Source organism: Crassostrea angulata, chromosome 10, assembly GCF_025612915.1.
Source record: "Crassostrea angulata isolate pt1a10 chromosome 10, ASM2561291v2, whole genome shotgun sequence".
Lineage (NCBI taxonomy): Eukaryota > Metazoa > Mollusca > Bivalvia > Ostreida > Ostreidae > Magallana > Magallana angulata.
In genome coordinates, this window is record NC_069120.1 from 40888261 (window position 1) to 40909771 (window position 21511).

Sequence of the window (21511 nt, forward strand, 5' to 3'; positions counted from 1 at the left end):
TTTCATTCTGCTCTTCAGGTGAATATTGCGTAAAACAGTAATTTTTTTTTAAAAAAATTTTGCTGTATGTTTCTGTTCGGGAAGGCAAAAAATTACACCATCCTTCAGTAGTAAAACGATATTATAAAAGCATGAAAATGTTGCATTTTACCCAATTATGTGTTTTATAATTTTTATATTGCTAAATAAGTGTGTTGTGTGTCATCTGCTTGTCCTGGCTTCTCGAATTTCAAATGTTTATTTTATTTATTCCTTAGAACTACAAAGCTGTTTGAATTTAGCTTATCGGAAAAAACGCGACGCAGAATTCAGAATACTCTCTGATCAGTCTACTAAAAGCTACTAAAAGCTAGAAGTAAGAAGTGCACAAAGGTAAATTAGCAATACACGTTAAAAAGCATTGCTTAGCTCTCTGATCAGTCTAGTAGAAGTTAGAGGTACAAAGTGCAAAAAAGTAAATTAGCAATTCACGTTAAAAAGCATTGCTTAGTTGGGCGCTAGTATTGGGAACTTGATTGCCGAGCATAAATATATGTCTGACTCTGAGTAGCTTAATGGCCTAAATGATCTTTGGGTATTGCTTATTACAGTTGAATTATCTGTGTGTGTAGAAAAGAAATATGGTTTTCGTAAATTTAACAGCGTGTAAGCAGTTTATTAGTACTCTTTAGAAGACTCTTGATGAACAAAATTATGTCATTACAATTTAAGTATCAACATGGTAAACATGATTTTTTCTATGTATTGGTAATACCATCAACGAAGCTCCTCTCGTTATGAAAAGCAAGGCCAATTACTGACTTTTATCTACAAAAAGGTTATTTGGATCAGCAAACTTTGCTCTGTAAATAAACAAATTACGCATAAGTGATCACTGTTCTTTGAAAATTTCCGTCAGCAGTGATTATACATACCCCCTAATCAGCTGTGAAGAGGTTCCTTACAATCCTGACGACTTGATTCTTCCAAATTGTCGATTATGGGTTCCATAGTAATCGATAGTTGTAGCTTTTCTTATATATGCTATAGCAAGCACTTGCCTGGACAGCATTTCAAACAACTTCGATACGCGCTTCATAGGAACGTTTGTACCTACGACAAAAATCATGTCAACTGACAAGAGTGCACACTGATTTGTTGTTTTATTTTTTTTTTATAAGGGATGAATCACAATTTCGATCGCAGTCTTTGGTTCACCTGCAAGGAGTAAAAAAATGCTTGGAGATGATGACAAAATTTTGCTTTTAGACTGAATCGTGAATTGTTTCTCTATTATCAAAGATGGATTATCTTAACCTTTCGGCCCTCTTAAACATGGATGGAAAGTTATCGATACACGAGAAGATATTGAAGAACATCAGCCTGTTGATGATAAACTCATCGCATTTGCAGGTGGACATTTTGGACGTAAGTCCAGAGGAATCTATTGCACTGACTGCTCTATACATTCCAATTTTCTTCATTGGATTTCTGGGAAACATTACGATAGTTCTGATCATTGGGATATCGCCACCATTAAGGAACTCGACAAACTGGTACCTGTTTAACCTGGCTATCTCAGATCTTTGTGGTAGGTCATATTAACTTTATTTTGATTTTTAAGAATTCATTAATATTTTGTCCTTTGAAATCACATAGTACAAGTTTTATAAGATTACTTTGTGTTATTAATGACGAGGCTGACAAAAACGCACGCGTCTTTTCAGTATTTTCTTTAACCCCCTTATTTTTTTTTTCTTAGTTTTTTTCTTTTCTTTTTTTTTTTTACTATGATTTTTGGTGTGAGTGACGTGTTTTATAACTAAATATGATATTCGCGAGTATTTCAGGTCAATATGACAGCATTTTGTTTCGTGGAGATGAAGGGTTTTTTTTCCCTTCTGATTTGACGCTGTTTTGAAAATTATGCCTGTTTCGTTGAAACATGGTCTCCGGGGCTTCTCCAGCACGAAGCTTCTAATTCGCCTAATTAGGTAAAAAGTAATAAACATAACGTTTCCGTTCTTGCTACTGAACTCCGAAGTCGCATCGAAAAGTTCCAGATTTTCATTGAAAGAACAAAGTTTTTAATCGGCCTTTGATAAGTAAGATTGATTGGTGGGTAAAATTAAAACCAAAGGCTGACAGTTATAAAGGGGATCAGCACTGAGAGAGACGGACAAGGTTTGCGTGTCCCGGGCCATTTGTTAACATGCCGAACTACACGTGCTACAATCTGGCCAGCTTTGGTAAACCTTGCTTCACGTCGACCAGACTAATTTAAACACATTCCATTAGTGTTTTAAGTGTTTGTCACTCAATCCCAGAAAGTTATAAACGGCGTCTTAATTTAACTCTGTTTTGCAAGAAAACCAGAGTCATTAAGTGACAATCTTAAAAGGATAAATGGGGTGGGTGTATTTTGAGGGAGAGGAAATGTCATAGAGGAAAAATACATGTTGTCTGGAAAAAACAAAATGATAGGTTTTTTTAGAGAAATGAATGATTTTACAACCGAAACCAATCATTGATTCTACTTAACAACTTCACTCCAAGGCACAAATGGCTATGAATGCTCAAATGCTGTCATATGTTTTATATGTAAACCAATTAGTTATCAAAATGTTTTTTATTCGTCAAGGTATATAGGATAAATCAATTTTTTCTCATTCATAAGATAATCATAGCGTTAAAATTTATATGTAGGACGCTAACCATCTGTCGTAAATATGCCAGCAAAGATCGACAAAAAAAGTTCTCAAAAGAAAAAAAAATCACGAGAATCAACCCGACTTATTTAAAACAGATCTTCTGTCAAGGAATTGATTCAATGTTTATACATAAAGAAGATATAAATTATTTTATCGGAGAATCGAATCTATGACCAAAGAAACGCTGTATTAGTACGACGAGAATCACATCCGGGGCTTTGGTTCTTGTAAACTGCCGATGACTTCTGTCGCCTTCAAGTTATTTGGTTTAATGACAACCCAAAGCACAAAAGCTTAGGCGGAGTACATTTTCAGCGGCGGTTATTGGAGACGGGACTTATGGTCCAATTGTCAAGATGCTGATTTACATGTGCGTAAGAAGTCGGCAGAATGGAGTAATGTTAAGCCGTCTCCTTTGGCACTTCAACTCGCATCTTAAGCTTGACCCGGTCACAGGGGAAGACTCTATTATACAGAGGGCTTTCCTTAAACATGAAGATCAGTATTAAAAACGTCTTTAAGATTCTCTGAGTACAGTAAAGTGTAAATATTCTGTCACCTGATACATCGATGCATCATAGATTATTCAGATTCCCCGAACTCTAATGTATATATATCAATCAATGCCTAAGTAATAAAAAGCCAATCTAGATAATTTTAAAATCCTTCAAGTTCCCGTTTTATAAATAACAGGAGTTTTACTGAATGAAAGATAGGATGAAATAGTTTTTACTGTAACTTCACGGGATCGGAAACCAGGAGATCATTCACATGTCTTCCGGAACAGTGTCTGTTGTATCTTCGTAATAAGGCGGTTCAAGTTCCCACCAGGTTGATTATGACAAGACAACTGGGAGTCTCTAATCATGAAAACTGTTCGTTCATGATGAAAATCTAATGAATTATCCCGCTAACATGCATTCACAGGATAGTTCTTAATGGATTTCTTTTTTTGTTTATTCAAAACGTCAATGTTAACGGCAAAATGAATCTCTCTAAAGCTACATGCAAACTTGTCATTTCCCAACCATTCTGAAGCTGTTTTCTCAATGACCAGATGATTACTGGGTTTGATAAAGCCTGTACTCCATAAACGAGAAAAGGATTTGCGTGTTACAGAAGTTGTTTTTTTTAATTTCATGAAATCTAAATGTACTGAAAGAATAAAACTGAAATTAACTTTTTATCTTCCTCTCTGATTTGCGTATACGACATTTAAGCAATAATTACTTTTTTTTATATAAATCGCAAGTACACGTATAGTTTTTTAAACGATTTCATTCTTTCAATTGGAAGCCAAGAGAATTTTTCAAATTATTCTCTCCTGTATAACAAGTTGTCAAAACTTGAGTCCGAACCATTAGTATATGTATCTTATATATATATATGTATACAATAAAATATGTTCAAATCAACATGCTTGTACGTATATTTATATTTTTTTATCTTTAGCTCATTCTTTTTTAAAATTTATCGGATTTCATGCAGAAATAAGTAAAATGATAACGGAGTGGGGGGGGGGGGGGGGTATATACATGTATCGTGTTAAGATGACCCAAACTGAAGGTAGAAAGTCTTTCTTTTTTTTTTTTAGAATTATATCATTAAAAATGTCGAATCGTCACACGCAAAGTTTGGTATGAATCAAAACTGTTATGAAAAATCTATAAATCTAGACATATTTTATGAAAGTTTGTCTTTTTTGTAGAAACATAGCGTTCTTTATGTTCCTATATCTAAACATAAAATGCATATCAACGAGAAGCTTAAATATCTTCATAATATATGATTTGCATATATGAATGAATCGGGTCGAGAAAAGAAGAATAAGATATTAATATTTGTATAGGTTTCTAGTTAATCCAGATTTATTAATCAACGTATACGGGTTTTTTATTATTTCCTCGTATCTCTATGCCAATGCCTGTGAGCTCTTTAATATTCCAGTCTCATTACAGCGAATGGACCCTACCTCAACTTCAGTCATGTATACATGTTTATGAAGCTATTGATTAGCACCTGGTATTAATGGCATTCCTAATGAAGATGGTTAAAGGTTTCTTTTTAGAAAGAACAGGTTGCTTCAGTTCAAACAACTCCTCCCTTGTTGAACGTTTGGAAATAAAAACAGAAAAATTCAGAAAAAAATATTTTGAGACCTTGGAACAAAAATATATTGTGTTACACGAAATGTTCTTTTATTGTTATTTGTTTCAAAGCACAAAACAAAAACGTAAAGCCCCGTGACGACGTCACGTCTCACTTACGCTACTTTGATGATGCTATTAAATTTGGTTTGAGAAAAAAATGTTTCTTGTATCTAATCTGAGATATTTCTCAAAGTAGTTTACTGAAGTATAATGTGAGTTCTGTAAGGTTTGCCATCGCATGAGTGATTTGTTCTGGACTAAGACTTAAATAATATATGACTATCCGTGGTTGATCTTCATTGAAACAAATCCACTACAAGGAAATACATGTAGTCCGTTGCAATCAATAGATACGAAATTGGATGGTTTTTCACAGCTTGTACCGTTTATCTTTCTTCTATCCACTATCAATATTCTTAATTCCTAAGATAATTAAAAGACTCTAACTGTGTTTTTAACTTTTTTTGTATGATCCCCATAGATTTGAATTTGTCATTGAATACCAATTAACTATAACGTTGTTTGTACGCTTTAACTTATTTATTGACACAATGATTGATATCAAAGATGAAGACTATAGTGAACAAGGCTGACAGTGGTAACACAGGAATATTGTGATATAGATCAATGGCTGGTCCATAAGATTTACTTATAAAAGAAGTATGTCAAATGTTTGTAAATTAATCAAAATAGTAAAAAGTCGAGGCGTACATAACATCCCTTTCAAAATGAGATCAATTATACATAATAATTTCCTTTTGAAAATTACAATGTGTTTTTGTCTTTGAAATCAATTTACGGCGAAAATGTTTGAAATTGAAAATAAATTTGCCTTTCAAGGTTACATTTGCTAATAAAATATTTAGATGCCATACTTATGTTCTTAGTTGAGTTGCAACTTAGATTAAAAGATCAAGAAATGGTTATTGCCAAAGATCATAGCATGGAGTTTTTTCTTCATCAAATTTTCAATATTTGTGTTCAAAATGTCATCACTTTAAAACAAGTTGTGTCCTGACATACACACTATCTTTTAGAAAACACCAGTGCTGAAGTGGCATTTTTCACACCACTGTCTAGAGATAATAAAAACACTTTTGCTTTTTTTTTGTCTAGAATGATACCGACAAGTGAATAACAAATTAAAAGTTTACATTTTTTTTTAGCTTTTTAACAAGTAATAGATTTGAAAAGTTTAGTCGATGATATCTAAAACCGATCTATCGTTGAGTATTTGAGTACTCGTTGACAACTCCAAAAAATAAGGATATGCTAAAGATCTACTTTTACTAACGTGTTTTGAGCATGACAGGGACGCATCTGAATTAATTCCAGACACGTGACTTCATGATAAACTTATCCAAAACTCCATACTCTGTAACGCCATGAAGTTTTCTCTCCTCTTTCTATGAAATCACACGAAGTTGTAGCACGTGACTGTCTTCCATATACTGCCACTGGCAATGTACTTTCTCAATACCAGTATGATGCCAAACCACCTCGTGGTGCTTGGTTACTCAGTATTGTTTATCACTTATTTCTTGACATAATAAAGCACTGGTCTTAACCATATTTTAAAATCACACATTTTTCTTGACAAAATATTGCACTTAACAAAGTTGTTACCGACTGACTATGAAATTAATAAGGTTTTATAATCTGTTTTTCTCAAAACTTCCTGATACATAAAAACTTTAAAACTGACTCTTAGAAGAAGAAAATTGGACAAAATGAAAGCATAAATAGATTTCTATTGATCTTTGCTATCTGCTTATTTTTTATAATTTATCATTTATAATTACAGAACGATTTCATTCGGTCATTTTGGACTTTAAAAGCTCTCAATATACCAGAAACACGTTATTGTACTTTGTAAAAAGAAAAAGGTCTTAGGAATAAAAATTGCCATAAGAATTGCTTTAAGAAAAATTAACAATTATGTTAATTTCTAATGTTCAAAATACTTGAAAGTTGATTATTATATATATAATTAAAAGCTTTTTCTGTTTACCACTTAATGGCAAATCTTTTAAATTACCTATAATACCAAGAAATCAGTGTATAAACAAACGCTAATACACTACGCTTTCGAAAGAATGATGAGCTTATTGACCCCATAGTAACTCTTTCAAATTATTCTTATTCTCCATCTGCTGACGAGAAAGAAAATCTCTTTAGCTAGCAAAAGGACGATGTTTACAAAATAATACGATTGGTAAGCTTTTCGTGAAGGAACCAATCAGAATTGAGCATGAATATTCATGAGAACGAGAGATGTAAATGTCCTAGGACCAATAATGATAGGCAACAAACGCACGCGTTGGGTTTTTGATGATATGAACAGTATAGACAAGGTCCTTAAAGTTTAATTATATAATTAACATGTAGATCTTTGCCTGTTTAAACCAATTCACCTAGAAATAAGTTGCACACATTTTTTTCGGAATCAGCTTCTTGTCAAAGACATGAATAAACATGATTTTTATCGGATCACAAACATATGGAAGCTCCGTACCTAACATTTACGCTTGTGCAAGAAAGTCTTATTTTAAAAGAGTCACTGATGACTTCGGACTTCCTCTAAAATTAAAGATTTATTAACAATCTTTCTATTAGAAAAACTTTAAAATTTGAATCATGCACAATGTCTATATAAAATATATTTTTATTAAATTAATGTAAAATGCAATTTAATCTTAAAAGACAGCATCAAAATTCATTTGCCAAACAGTTATTTAATTAATTGTAAATTACTGGCTCTTAAAGCTAGATATAATTGTTTTTACAGGGGTTTTTTTTGTTTTTTTTTTTTTATATTCGAAAGAAAAAGTATTCAAAACGAATGTGGCCTGAAATAAGAAAAATAGATTGTTTTATTATCATTGCCAAGTGAAAATGAGACTGACAAATAGTCTTTGGGTTATAAAGTGGTATCCATTCCGTGGAAATGAGGTATTATCAGCAGCAGCCGCTGTACAGACGTATAGGGGATAAATCGAATCTCTAGTCTACTAAACAGGATTAATATCAAGATTTTTCTGGCGTCTCGACCGATTTGGAAACTCTCATAAGATCGGGTTTAGAGTCAAGAGATTTGTTATATCAATTATGGTATATAAAATGATATCGTTGTCTGAACTATTATCATCAAGAGATCAGTTATATCGGCTAGTATATCAAATAATATGTAGTTTTCTTTACTACTGTTCTAATAATTTAAATGTATTATTAATGCTGCAATTTTTTTTTCTCGACTATCCCAAAAACCTCATAATTACTACTAATTACTACTGTGTTCTACATAATCATGGCGCGCGAGGACTCATTTTTTGCAGTTGTCTTCTAAAGTGCTTAAGTCTTTATTTTCATATACTGTTCATTTCATATGACACACAATTATCTAGAGAGTATATATCAAAATAGATTAATCATACAAGGAATAAAAGTATATCAAAGAGAAAGTCGGTCAAGAAGCTTCTCTATAGGGAATATAATTTTCCTATCGTAATTAAATTTTGAAATACGGAAATTTTTGAAATTGCGGATATTATTTTTCTCCAGAATTTTTTAAAGTGGTAATTACGTGTATATAACCTTAACAGGTATGAGTTACTCATAGCAAAAGTAGTTAAAACTGTTTTTTTATTTTTGTTTTGAAACTCAATCCTATAAGGTTACAAAAACGCCACCACAAATTCAAAATGGCACCATTATTTGGCATGGTGTTTAATGTTTTACGGTAACTATCGATATTTATAATTCATTTTGAGTTTGAGCAAAACCTGTAGGCATTATATTTGCTTTAAGGTCAGACGACACGTTCCTCGAGCATCTTTTTTAGTATCTCCTCGTAATAAAGAGTTCCCATAAGAATTATCATTTTCATAATTAATTTTAGAATGATTAGAATTTACTTGTGTATGGAGTAGTGGTTAGAGTCATGGCCGCTCACCGTCATGAGCGTAGGTTCTAGAGGTCGTGAGTTCAAAGCCTGGCCTCGGCCGAGATCGAATTTTAATATAGTGAATTTCGCTGTCCTGTATATTTATTTATTTTGATATCAGCAATTGAAGTGTATTTTCAGATGATTATATAGGAAATTGCATACTCTAGTATTTTGCAGAAATGCCTGGTAAGGTATCCTAATTTTTTGCAAGAAAGCTTGTCAAAGTAGTAGTTAACCATGAGTAAATTCCTGGAAAAAGTTATATAAAATTGAGGAACCTGTCGTCTGACCTTTAAGTTAATTGTGGAAGGCGGGTTGGGGGGGGGGGGGGCAAGTTAACAAATTTGGACCAAGATGTCTTTGTTGTGGATTCTAGTTATACAAATGACCCTGAACGTGCGACAACTATAGTTCCTGATCATGCTATTAAATATCGCAATAAGATTGTAAGTTTGTAAATTATGTACATATATGCTGGTTTGTTAAAGTCCATAAAGAAAGCGATGCCAAACTTATTTTGAACCTTTACAAACTGACATTTTTTGACAGAACTTTCTACCTTATACGTTGTAAACGCATTTCACCGAACGTGGCCAAATTGTCTAATGAATGATCAAACTCGATCTTTTCAGTTATACGAGACTTTAATCAACATATATGTTATTACATAAAATTTTATCACGTTTATAGAGCCACTTGAAATAAGGATGATTTTCCTATGTTACAAATGAACCCTTGCCCTGTATTGGAGGTAGGTGTATTTATGTTCTTAGTTATATGGGTCAGAATTGCGAATGTATTTTTCTCGGAAGACCTTCTCGTGATTTTCGAGTCAAAAATTATTTTTAAAAAATGCAGGCGCCTATGGCTTGCCTGCAAGAATACATTTATATAGTTTAAGAAAACGTTGCTTCATGTTTTCCAACCTACATGTGAGCCAACTCCTGTTATTTTAATCACCCTTAAGACTTGACTACAAGTAAAATTTAAACCTGCAATAGAAATATTTATTTATTTACGGATTTGAGGTTTGATTACTGAAGTTAAAGATAAAAGATACTTTCAAGCAATGCAACACGAAACAACAAAATACATGTATTTTAGTTAAATTTCTCACAACTGCTGGTACCCACTCAGTGCCAATTTTCGAAATTCTATAAAGAACAGAAGTCTGATTACATCGACGTTACATAAGGGACGCACATGTAATCAAAGAGGCATCGAACCAGCTTAATGCACCCTCTAATGGTCCCATCGTGTCTCAGATTGTGCAAAAATCAGCACCCCTCAGCAGTTTTGCTGCTTATAATTTCTCTAGCGGGTGTCAAATGATGTAGATGACTCCATGAAAGCGCTGATCCATGTATAACGTACTACATATATGTACTTTCTTTCCAGACGGGCGCAATAAAACAGTTTCCGGACAAGAATGGATGACAATTTTTTTTTTGCTCAGACACGTTTATTTCAAGAATAATATGAATATAAAAAAACCAACTCTCTTTTATACACAAAAGTTTATACATCTTCTGAATGATTTCTGATATCCAGAAGTTAAAGATGAAGTCATTGGTTTAAATTTGCTATTACGAATAAAAAGTACATGTATATTACATAGTTTTGTAATAATCTTTGACAGCTAATTCTTTCTGGATTTTTCATCATAATCAATCAATGAACGTATCACAACCTCTCGGTAAGGTAAAAAAGATTTAAATATACAAGATTGTATGTAGTTTAATAAACTATTCGTCATGCACAACGTTTAGAGAGGTAACACCAGGGCTTTTACAAGTACCTTCAAAAACTAGAAAGGTTATCCCCCAAAGGAAATTTGTATCTTTAAAAAATAGAGCAGAAAATTTATTTATTATCTAATACTAACAATGGACTTATTTGAATTCGTGGGAGCTCAATTTTCGTGGTTTTCGGCGGTATCCTTCACCATGCACGGGTGAACATCTTTAACCAATAAGAAACACGGTACATCTATTCATTATACATTAAAGGAAATCAATGGTGTATAACAAGACCTTGGACTTTGGGTAAATGTAGCTGTGTCCAATGTTACGTATGCGTGTTTATTTTATTGTCTCTTTAAAATCAACAAAGATTTGCCCGACTCTGAAGTTAAGACTATGCAATCTGCGAGAGTTAAGCTTGAAACCAGTGTCGGGTTAACCTGCTTTGATGCAATAAATATATAACTACATCCTACCGAAAAGTCCAAGGTCTTGTTAAAATGACTACCATCTCAACAAACATACCTTTATAAAAATGATAAACCACAAAAATAGGCCCCCACGAATTTGAATGATCCCAAATTACATGTATATTTTTAATAAAGAAATACGCCACCCCATTTTATCAACCTATTAAAAAAAGCTAGCTCTATGTTTCCTTTTTGATACTGACAAATCTTAATATGATATAGATGCAACATGAAAATCCAAATCTCTGTGTGAGACTGAAGTCTATCAGAAAACATCAATTAATCATTTGAATTACTAAAGGTTCAATTTACAAGTCCTAAAAGTACTTCGTTTGCGTTAACCTGGAAAACATATTCAATGTACCGTCTGTTGGATAACACGGATGCGCATGTCTTGAATCTTGAGGTTTAACCATCACTGACATTCACATATTTTTCAAGTCTCTCCATCTCTTTGTGAGCATTTTCAATTTTCTTCTGTACAAGAGATTCCTCTCTTCGCTGTTGCGCCTGCTCCTGCTTTTCTGCCTGCGCCTTTGCCTGATTTTCTGTACAAGCAAAATTTAAAAAAAATATTTGTAATCACAAACTCGATATCGAAAAAAAATAAATGTACATGTGTTGTGCTGTTTACCTCTCCATTTCTCAAAGTCCTCCTCTTTGTCACTGCACACCAGTCTGCTCGGCACTGGTTTCGGTGTCCCCTCCTCTGAGATGAAGGACAAGCCAAATGCTACTCCCCCCTTCTTCTCCGTCACTTCTTCGGTGACCATTGCACGAATCACCTTCTCGTACTCCTCAGCTTCTTCCTTTCCCATCACCCCAACTTTGTTATTTCTTGCAAGACAGCTTTGGAGGATGCCCATTATGTTTGTTTATACTAACAATCTTAGTTGCGTTTTGATAATGCGTCACAATGAAGATAACGTCACAATGGTATGGATGGTTTGATGACGTCACAAAAGAAGTCGACGTATAAGGTTGATAGTTTTTAGAATAACCAATAAATGATTTGTTAATTTACATGTATTTTCAGAAGTGGATTTGACATGTATAGCCTTTTCCCGCTTCTCTTCGCAAACACTAATATTTTGACTGAAAAACGTGTAAATGTTGAAACCATTGACGGTCTACCCCTTCTTTATAAAAAAAAAGTGTTTTACTATTGACAGCAAATGATGGATATGGTATTTTTACAATGAATTATTTTGAAAGAAAAAAAATCGGGAGAAGCTGATGGCTAACTTGTTGACCACCCAGCCTCCTTAACAGCGAAAATATGCATTTTATTTTGCTTTGTAATATATTGAAAAGGGTCCATTTTTTGTTATCAACATGGTTGAATTTGAGATAAACTACTAAACCACGTAGGCGAATCTTAAACAATTTAGAAATAAAAGTTAGGATTTTATGGAATGTCTAGATGAATCGTGTTATTATACTGATTTTTTCACACATGCAGAAAACCGGCGATATACCTTGAAAAATGTTTATTGTCATTAACCGATTTTTTTTTTCGTTGATATTGTTAAACGATTATCTCAGTTTGTTAATGTCCGAGTTGAGAAAAGGAGATATAGGATAACCTAGATTCACCAAAACACTTTCATCCAATATCTGACTTATTTGCTAGACAAAAATAAAACATTCCCTTAAATGTAAAAAATTAAACAGAGACACGCGCATCATAAGCATAACGATTCTTTATTAATAAGACAGCGACATTAATGGCTTGAGCTGCCAATCAAAACGACAGCTTATCAATACACTGTCATGTCGTAAATAATTAATTTTTGATTCTGATACTTGTCGCCTTTTTGATCAGTGTATTAATATGTCACTGATATTATTGGATCTTCCGTGAGTTATGATTAGGTGGGAGTTTATCCATACGACGCGTGTTTTATATCGAGAATAGGAAATAAAAGACGAGTTCCTATAAACATCAAAGTACTGAAAGTACTGAGATCTATCAACAGTGGCATTTTGCAACCGACAAATAAACCATTCCATAAAAATAACCTTAGTCAGCTTCTAAGAATATTGTAATTAAAGTTTTTATATATTGATCAATAGGGCTTCTTACGTTAAGCTTAAAATGACTTGGTACAATAACAACTAAACATCTAGGTTCTTAATTGGTCTAAGCACGAACCAACTGTCTACAGTGTTGCAAGATTACAACAAGTCTAACACAGACAAAACCACTTTTCCTGTTTCCTTTTTTTAATTCAAAAAATAATAACATAAGCTCAAACATGCCACACCATCCATGTCCATATAAACATGTCATGCACTGTAGAAACAAATGAAAATTATAATTGATATTGAAGCCAAAAAATGAATTAAACCTTTTATTACTGCCTGTACACATGTAAATTACATATTCAATATCCGATGAAGTTCAAGAAAGAAGAATTAACCCGCCTTTCGCTGTAATAAAATGATTTTTAAATATTAAAATATCTTTTCGTCATTCGATCAATATTGCCGGATGAATTTAAAGGTGCAACTCCAAGGACAACTCCGGGGTGACATGACACTACAAAAAAGACTCAAGGACGTTTTAAATAATTAAAGGTTTCAAAGAAATGAATCTCACCTATCTTGGGAACCATGAGTCATGCTACAAGAAATGCCATGGAACATCTGCTGAAATGTGCATGGCCTGACTTGACGTGTTACTAGTTCATATATTCAATACACTGTACTTGTACATATGCACAGCGCTCCTGACAAAGGATTATAATCTCACGCGCGGATCGAGAAAGGTGTAAAGGGTTCCGGATCCCTATGAAAAATTCTTATCTATTGAATTCACTTAGTAAAATTATCGAAAATAATAAACCCCAACCCGTCCCATTATTCAGATTTCTTGGGAACATTTTATATACGCGCATCTGTTTGATTTTTTTTTCAAATCTGAACCTGTCTGACCTTTTTTCGTTGTCTGAGGTTTGATGTGACCATGAAGACATCGTACCCTTGAATTACTGAACAAAACCTTAAGGCCTTGGTCTGGCGGAGGTGGGTGGTGTGTTGGGTGTTGGGTGGTGGTTAAAGCCAAATATATCTATGTTAATTTTTCGATGGACTTAGTGCCCAGAATGTCAATTGATAGATTGATTTGTTAGTTGATTTGCATCCTGGTAAGTTTATTTGAAACACTGAGAGACGTTCATAGTTTGAAGCATTGCACCTGAAAATCATTTTTTTTTCACTTGTTTTGATGACCGATTTTACGACATTACTGGCCACCCAGACTTTGTAACTTTCAAGTGAGTAGCGTTCGGATTCACGTGATCTCTTTTATTTTCTTTCTTTTTGATTTACTGCTTAAATAATGTATTTAATCTGGATCGTCTGTGTCTATAAGCTTTATTTCTGACTCATTTAGATGAATAGGTAGTACTTTGTGTCATGAAGAAAGCTAATTAGGTACATGTAGGAGCCTCCCGGCAATAAAGAATGCTTAATTTAATACGTAAGAACTTTTTTTCAATAATGCAAGTTTAAGATTTATAAAGGAATTTTTATACGTTGTCAATGAAAATCAACATAAAAATTGAGGACGTCCATGTATACATTTTATACTGCAATGCAATCACAGAAGTATCAATTTGTGTAGAATTTTGACTTCTTTGGTATTCATGAAATGAAATTATGTAATCAAATGTCATAAACGTTGTTAATTGTGGAATTATATGAAAATTAATTCTCCAAAATAATTAGTTATGAAGGCCAAACAATGATCGCTATCCCACCAATATCTTATGCAACATTTAAGAAAATACGTTTTTAACCATTGCCGAATTCAGACAAGAATACTAGTTGGCAAGTAATACTAAGGCATCAAAATTCAATTGAACCTGATATAACCCCCCCCCCCCCACCCGTGTCGTTTATCTACCGGGCTTTATTTGGTTTTTGCATAAACGGACTATTAATATGTTACTAGTATTTATATAAAAATTTTATTACAAACATAAATTCCTTGACGGAACGTCGGAAGCTCATACGGTAAATCAATCATCCTGGGTGTCAATATTGCAGCAAATTGCAGCAAACATCTTTTTAATTTTTCAACCTTCATAGAATTTAAGACGTCAAAACACTGAATTGCACTATATCAGCACTGCTTTAATGGTCTTTAATAGCAAGGACCGATCCTTTCCCTCGAGTCTTCTGGCTTTTTTCCGGAATGAAACAATCTCTGTTTTAGAAAACAACTTTTATTCTTCGCATGTATGCATGTCATAGGATCATGATATTTAATGTTCTAGGTTGCACTTTTCCTCAGATATCTAAGGGGATTTCCTGCATTAGGGATGAGATAATAAAATGCATGTTACAAATAAAAAAAACAAGGCCATCGGAACTTGCACCATTCACGTGGAAATCCGATAGAAATGTTTTTTTATTCTTCAGCTTTATTCTGTTTTTTTAATCATTTCGTGTTTGGTCAAAGCTATTGCTAGATCTTTATAATGTTTACATATAAAAGTAGTGAGAGAGTGCTTTATATCATCTAAACAATGCTATGAATTTCGATCAGAAAATCGTTGTGGTTTTAGCTGAGCTGGTTTCAAGTAAAAATGAAAATGGCGTTCGAAAAGAATTTTATTATCATAGTATTTAATATATTTATTAATATGTACTTATTAAAAGAAGTTCTTCTAGCGTCAAGTGCCTGTGGCAGAGACGCAGCTATGGGAAATTTGGCTTTTCGAGCCTTTCCAACTTCTTACTTGCCCGAGAATTGTTTTTCAGGACATGAACGAACGCCGATCCCGATCGAGTAATTTATGCATGTGCGTTCTAGATTGGTTATTTCATCTACGTTATAAATCAAGGACGACTAGATGAACGATGTTCTTTGATATAATAAAAGCTGAAAAAGACATTTAAGTAAATATTAATGTTACACGACACTTAAAAAGATTACCTCTTTGATTTTTGTGTGCATAGAAATGTTTAATTTTAAATGAATATTTAAAGACACATTGCGATAAATGTAGTTCAAGGTAACTTAATGGAGGGCACGGTATTTCAAAATGCAAACTTTATGCATTAGGAAATTGACAAATACAAAAGATAAAGGAGACCTGAACATTTATCTAAGTACCAATTGGTATTTTTACACTTGGTCGCTTAATCGTTGCGAAAAAAAAGAAGCGAAAAGAAAAATTGAATAATTCTATTTGTCATTAGAGAATGAAAATTGTCTGCTCCTGAAGTTTCCTCCATCTATTTCTAGTGTAAACGATGAATTATTCTATACGATGTGTTCTTCCTTCAAGCAATGAGAAATGTCCTCCGCGCTTATGAGATTGCGTGGGAGAGAATGGTTGCCTTATTAAAGTGTTACATGCATTGGTGTTGCAATATAATCCCTCATTTATCTTGATTAACAAAGATATCAGATATCGACTGCAGACGTATCAACTAATGTGTCTATTTAGTCATTTCAATCTTATTAACTGATTCAAACTCATTGTACTTGTGCACCGTGTATTCATCAAAATAAGCTTTTCTCGTTTGGCGTCTTGTCGGAAAGCAACTGATTTCAATAAAAATAATTTTATAGATTTGTATCGGTCCAAGCAAGAATAACATACGCATAACAAGCACCTTTTCAAACTCAATTCCAAATTGTTTATTAATGACACGATATGTTGTAAATATGTCGTAAAAGGTTAAATACATGCAGATGTTGTATAATAAGAGGCTTTGTACATAAGATTTATACATAAACGCAATTTTAAAAAAAAGGATTATCATCATTTCAATTTCGGCTTATAAAGGAAATATTAACACTGTATAGATTTATGTGGCGTGCAGAATGCAAATAGTTAACAAGAAAGGCAAATGAAAAGATTTATCAAACATTCTTCACAAAAGGACAGCAAAAGTATTTTGTTTTTTAATTATTATTTATTATTTATTCCATTACGGTTTCTTTCTGTTTGTTTGTTAATTTTTATGGTTTGCTTCAAATTATACTTTTTTAAAGAAAAAGTTAAATGTCCAATAATTGCATGTATAAGTACTTCAGTTATTTTGATACATGTCTTACGATGATGGCTATTCTTACAACTGAATAAATACACGAGATATTAGGCCATTTCAAACGAGAAATATTACTTGATACTTTAAATGCAAAACTAAAATTATTCAATAGTTACATGATCATGAATATAACTTGTTCATTGCATATTTATAAAATTGTGAAAATTTCTTTAAACAAAGCTAATAAAAGAACCAAATAAATACAGATATATATCATATGTAGTTATTCAACAACTTTCTAGCAATGCTATCGTGCAAAACCCTAATCCATAAAGTGCTTCAAAGTCATTGATCTCAAGTTTATCTTACAAATCCTTTTAGGGCCATTTATAACACACAAAACGTTGTGGACGGTTTCTGTGTTAACTTTGTTAGCTTAATTCGGAACACTTCATAAATGTATGCACATAGAAAGGAACGACGCAAAAAATGTCTCGTTAAGCAAAAAAAAAAAAATTAGTCCTGTGGGAATTGTGGTGAGTGTTCGAGCAGCGTTTGTCAATCAACATTAAATCTACATCTTTATAACATTTCAGTGACTTTGATCTGCGTTCCAATGGCTGTCGGACAGGCGCTTTACAGAGTATGGGTCTATGGGGATGTTATGTGCAAGCTAACTTCATATCTACAAGGTACAATACTACATAATAAAATTTAATTCAATTCTGTTTAATTTCTCCTCAAAGTCATGTTTTATGGTTTTATTCTCCAAAAGACTTTTCATACATGTACATGTATATGACTTTTTACACTTTAGCAACCTTCTGCTGAAAGTTAATGCATTTCTTATTATATCTCTTAATGTTCAATCAAAAAATGTGAATAGTAATAAATGAGAATTGGTTATACAAATTTAATCGTGTTCTTTTCTTCATTTTGTGAAATTTGTCTTGTCAATATTTAAGAGTACATTTATGTTACTGTACAAATGATAGTTATGCTGTATAAACATTTACTTGAATTTTAACTTGTTAACATCATTTTGGCATCTTGAAAAAACAACTTTACTTTTGTTGAGATCCCCCATGTACATTGTTTATTGTATATATATCATATTAGAATTAACCCGTTTTAAATTCGCCAACTGAGAATGTGGGTTAATTGGACAAAAGTAAGACAGAGACAAAAGTAATCATATATTCAGTAGATAATTTCCTAAACACTGAAAAAATGAGGTGAATCTTTCGTAACTGTCTACAGTTACCAAGAGCTACACGTTTTGACGAAAGAAATAACAAGAAACATTATTTTCAATAGTAGTCAATGAAGGGTCTACTCAATTTGATGGAAATTCAATCAAATCCACATCGTAAAAACAGGGTCTATAGTACGCGTGTCTCTTAATCGTACAAAAGTTATTTTCATACCATCAATTCTATGTCTTCTCGTGCTAGGAATGCCAAGAATGGTGCTTATTCCTGGCAGATATTCTTAAGCATACCAAAGTGATGCGTTTAGGGTGTCTGGTTTTCCTGATTGACATATAATTCTACTTAATTTCAGGAGCAACAGTTGCTGCTAGCATATTCACCATTGCTATCTTAAGCCTGGATCGATTTTTCGCCATTAAAAAACCCATATTGTTTCGCAGATTCGGAGGAGCTAAGTACGCTTTGTACGCTATTGTGGTTGTATGGATTGTCTCTCTTGTGCTCATGACGCCATTGCTTATCGTCAAACGCGTAGAAAAATATCACATTCTTAATACAGACCTCCAGATCTGTGTGGAAATATGGCCGGACCAGTACTACAGGCAGATATACGACCTTGTTTTGTTTTGCTTGGTGTACATAGTACCGGGCGGCGTGATCGGAAGTGCCTACGGAATGATCGGTATGGAGCTCTGGAAAGAGGACATCAATTTACAGAGGAGAGAGTCCGTCACCAGTCAGTGTATCGGGAAACAAATGATGGTCGGAAGGAAAAAAGTGGCGAAAATGCTCATCGTTTTAGCCGTTGTTTTTGCAATCTGTTGGCTACCGTATTATATTGTTAGTCTGTATCTGGACTTTCACTACGACAGTCCTTCAGCGATGCGATTCATGACTGTGCTTCCTTTCGTGATTCTTCTCGGGCACGCTAATTCGGCCCTCAATCCTCTGTTGTATTTCTATTCCAGCAAAACTTTTCGAACATATCTTATAAAGATATTCCACTGCTGGCGATGCTATAAAAACAATCCGACATTTCCGAATGCTGCCCGATTCAGATACACAAGCTCAAAAAGATTTTCCCATAACGGATCTCAGAACGGGCATGCGCGGCTCGCCTCGTCGTACAATAGTATTCATCGAAAGTCTTCAACCAGCAGCATAAGACTCTCGCAGTCCTCCCAAGCGAGTTTAAAAATGCTGAGCAAAACTAAAAAGTACGATAGCACTGACTCCAAAGGAAAATTGCTCCTTGACAATGCTACTTTGATACAGATGGAGATATTCAAAGCATCGGTCGAACATTCCAACTCAACAGCGAATAATGACGTCAAACGACTTGGGTCAGGAAGGTGTTTGAACATTCCTACGACAATTAAGGAGGAGAGTAGCACAAGAAGTTCGCACCAATGCTCCCCCGTAGATTCCAGATATTTCGACTCGTTTTCTCCGGAAGAAATACCTGTGCTGTCACAAATGCCACGAGATATATTTATACGTTAAATGTTAATGATGTTTGTTATAGAAAATACATAATGATATTAACATGCGTTTTGACATACTTTCAATAGTATTTATAATGTTTATTTAATAGTTTAATTCAATATTACATAATGTATATATTTATATGTATAACCCGTTTACTTTCTGTGATGACAATTAGGAAATCTTCGTTTAGCATCATTGTATTCTTATATTAAGAAGTTTAAAATAAATATTGAAATTTCCTGGTCCTTTTATTGAGTGCATTATTTAAAAGATTATATCATGTATTTGTAGTTCACTCATTTGCTGAAACAAACCACATGAATGATCAATTTGAAAATAAACACAAACTGTTCTACAAGAATCTACCAAATTGTGATCTATATTTTCCAACTGATGTTTTTTATATATAAAAATACAAACAGATAGATTAATCTAGAACTTTGATAAATTTGTTACCTGTAAACGATATACGATATTGTCATGCTTATTTTTGTTTGGGGTTATTAGATTGAATTACAATTTCGTCAGTCTCTCTTTCTCTCTCGGAAACTCAAACGTAAAATAAGAATAATTAAAAAGCATTGAAGACATTAGTACATATGTTCTAAAAAAAATCAAACAAATCAGCGTAAATCTGATGTTAACATTCATTGGTATAAGGTGACAAACACAAAAAAGCCTTTAAAATCTTTTGATCATTTTGATTGCTTTCATTCAGTATGGTTAGCGTATACATGTAGATAACAAAGATCGTGATATAATGCCTTTCATAATAATATTAAGCAATGACAATGAAGTTGTTTGCCCACAATAGTTCATTTTTAATGGGCAAAGATAACACAAGAAACATTAGTTGCACTACGAAAACAAACTACTAAACAAATAACATAAGGGACATCATTGCATTATGAGCTTAACAACCCAATATCTGCTTGTCGAATCTTTAAGCATTACATAAAATTCTCTCTATTAAAACCATTAACACATTTCATACATCTGCTTTTGGTTTTCCTCACATTGATCACGATTTGAGAGGGGCAAGCGCCATATTTCTTTTATTCTTTTTTGGCATTGACTTCAGACTTTTTTCGTTGAATTGGGCATAAAAGGTACGACTTTCGTCAGACTGAATTTATGACGGTTGTTTGTTGTACGATTCTGCAATTCAGTCAATCTGATATTTTTTTCCTGAAATATTTTCTTTGATCTGAAACTATTAGATAAACTTGTTAATTTTTATTCATTACCATTACTATCGTCTCTCGTCGTTTTAAACATTTTTCAATGTTAAACAAATTTTTCACAAGTATTTTTAAGATATATATGTGCACTTATATAAACGCCATATTCACAAAAGAGTCTTAGTAATCATATATAATTACTAACACTTTATAATAAATCTCACTCTGAACTCATGTCTTTCTACTTATCCATCATTCAACCAAACCGGCCACTCCACTCCCCATAAATTACACTGCACCACATCAAATTAAGATAGGAGAAACACAATACAGCTGAATGTCTAATAAATATATTAATTAAACAAACTTGACAGTTTTTTAAACAGAAACTGAATGCGAGAAAGATCTTTTAGCAAGAATATACCATGTAAAGTGGATGGCCGTCCAAAACAAGTTATTGTTTCCCGGCATAAGGATTTTGGAAAAGTTTAAAAACTCGGGGGGGTGGGGGGGGGGGGGGTAAGTTGGTACTATAGCAAAAAGAATTATGACTATTTAGTTTTTTTTACAACTTAATAACATAAAAACACAACATTGAAAACAAAATAGTTTGTTTAAAAACAT

General features: G+C 33.2%; 2 protein-coding genes across 2 annotated transcripts; one reads left to right on the top strand and one right to left on the bottom strand.

Annotated features, from left to right (window-relative positions):
• The first annotated feature begins 1005 nt into the window (after window positions 1-1005).
• Window positions 1006-21328, top strand: LOC128164607 (allatostatin-A receptor-like). The gene is made up of 3 exons (XM_052828536.1): window positions 1006-1570; window positions 17604-17699; window positions 18571-21328. Exons 1-3 carry the CDS (start codon window positions 1282-1284, stop codon window positions 19719-19721), a joined length of 1536 nt encoding a protein of 511 aa, XP_052684496.1. The 5' UTR covers window positions 1006-1281; the 3' UTR covers window positions 19722-21328.
• LOC128164608 (uncharacterized) lies at window positions 11322-11864 on the bottom strand. Its single transcript, XM_052828537.1, has 2 exons — window positions 11633-11864; window positions 11322-11546 (listed from the first exon to the last, which is right to left on the bottom strand). The coding sequence occupies exons 1-2, from the start codon at window positions 11862-11864 to the stop codon at window positions 11407-11409; spliced, it is 372 nt and encodes a 123-aa protein (XP_052684497.1). The 3' UTR covers window positions 11322-11406.
• Window positions 21329-21511: the final 183 nt, after the last annotated feature.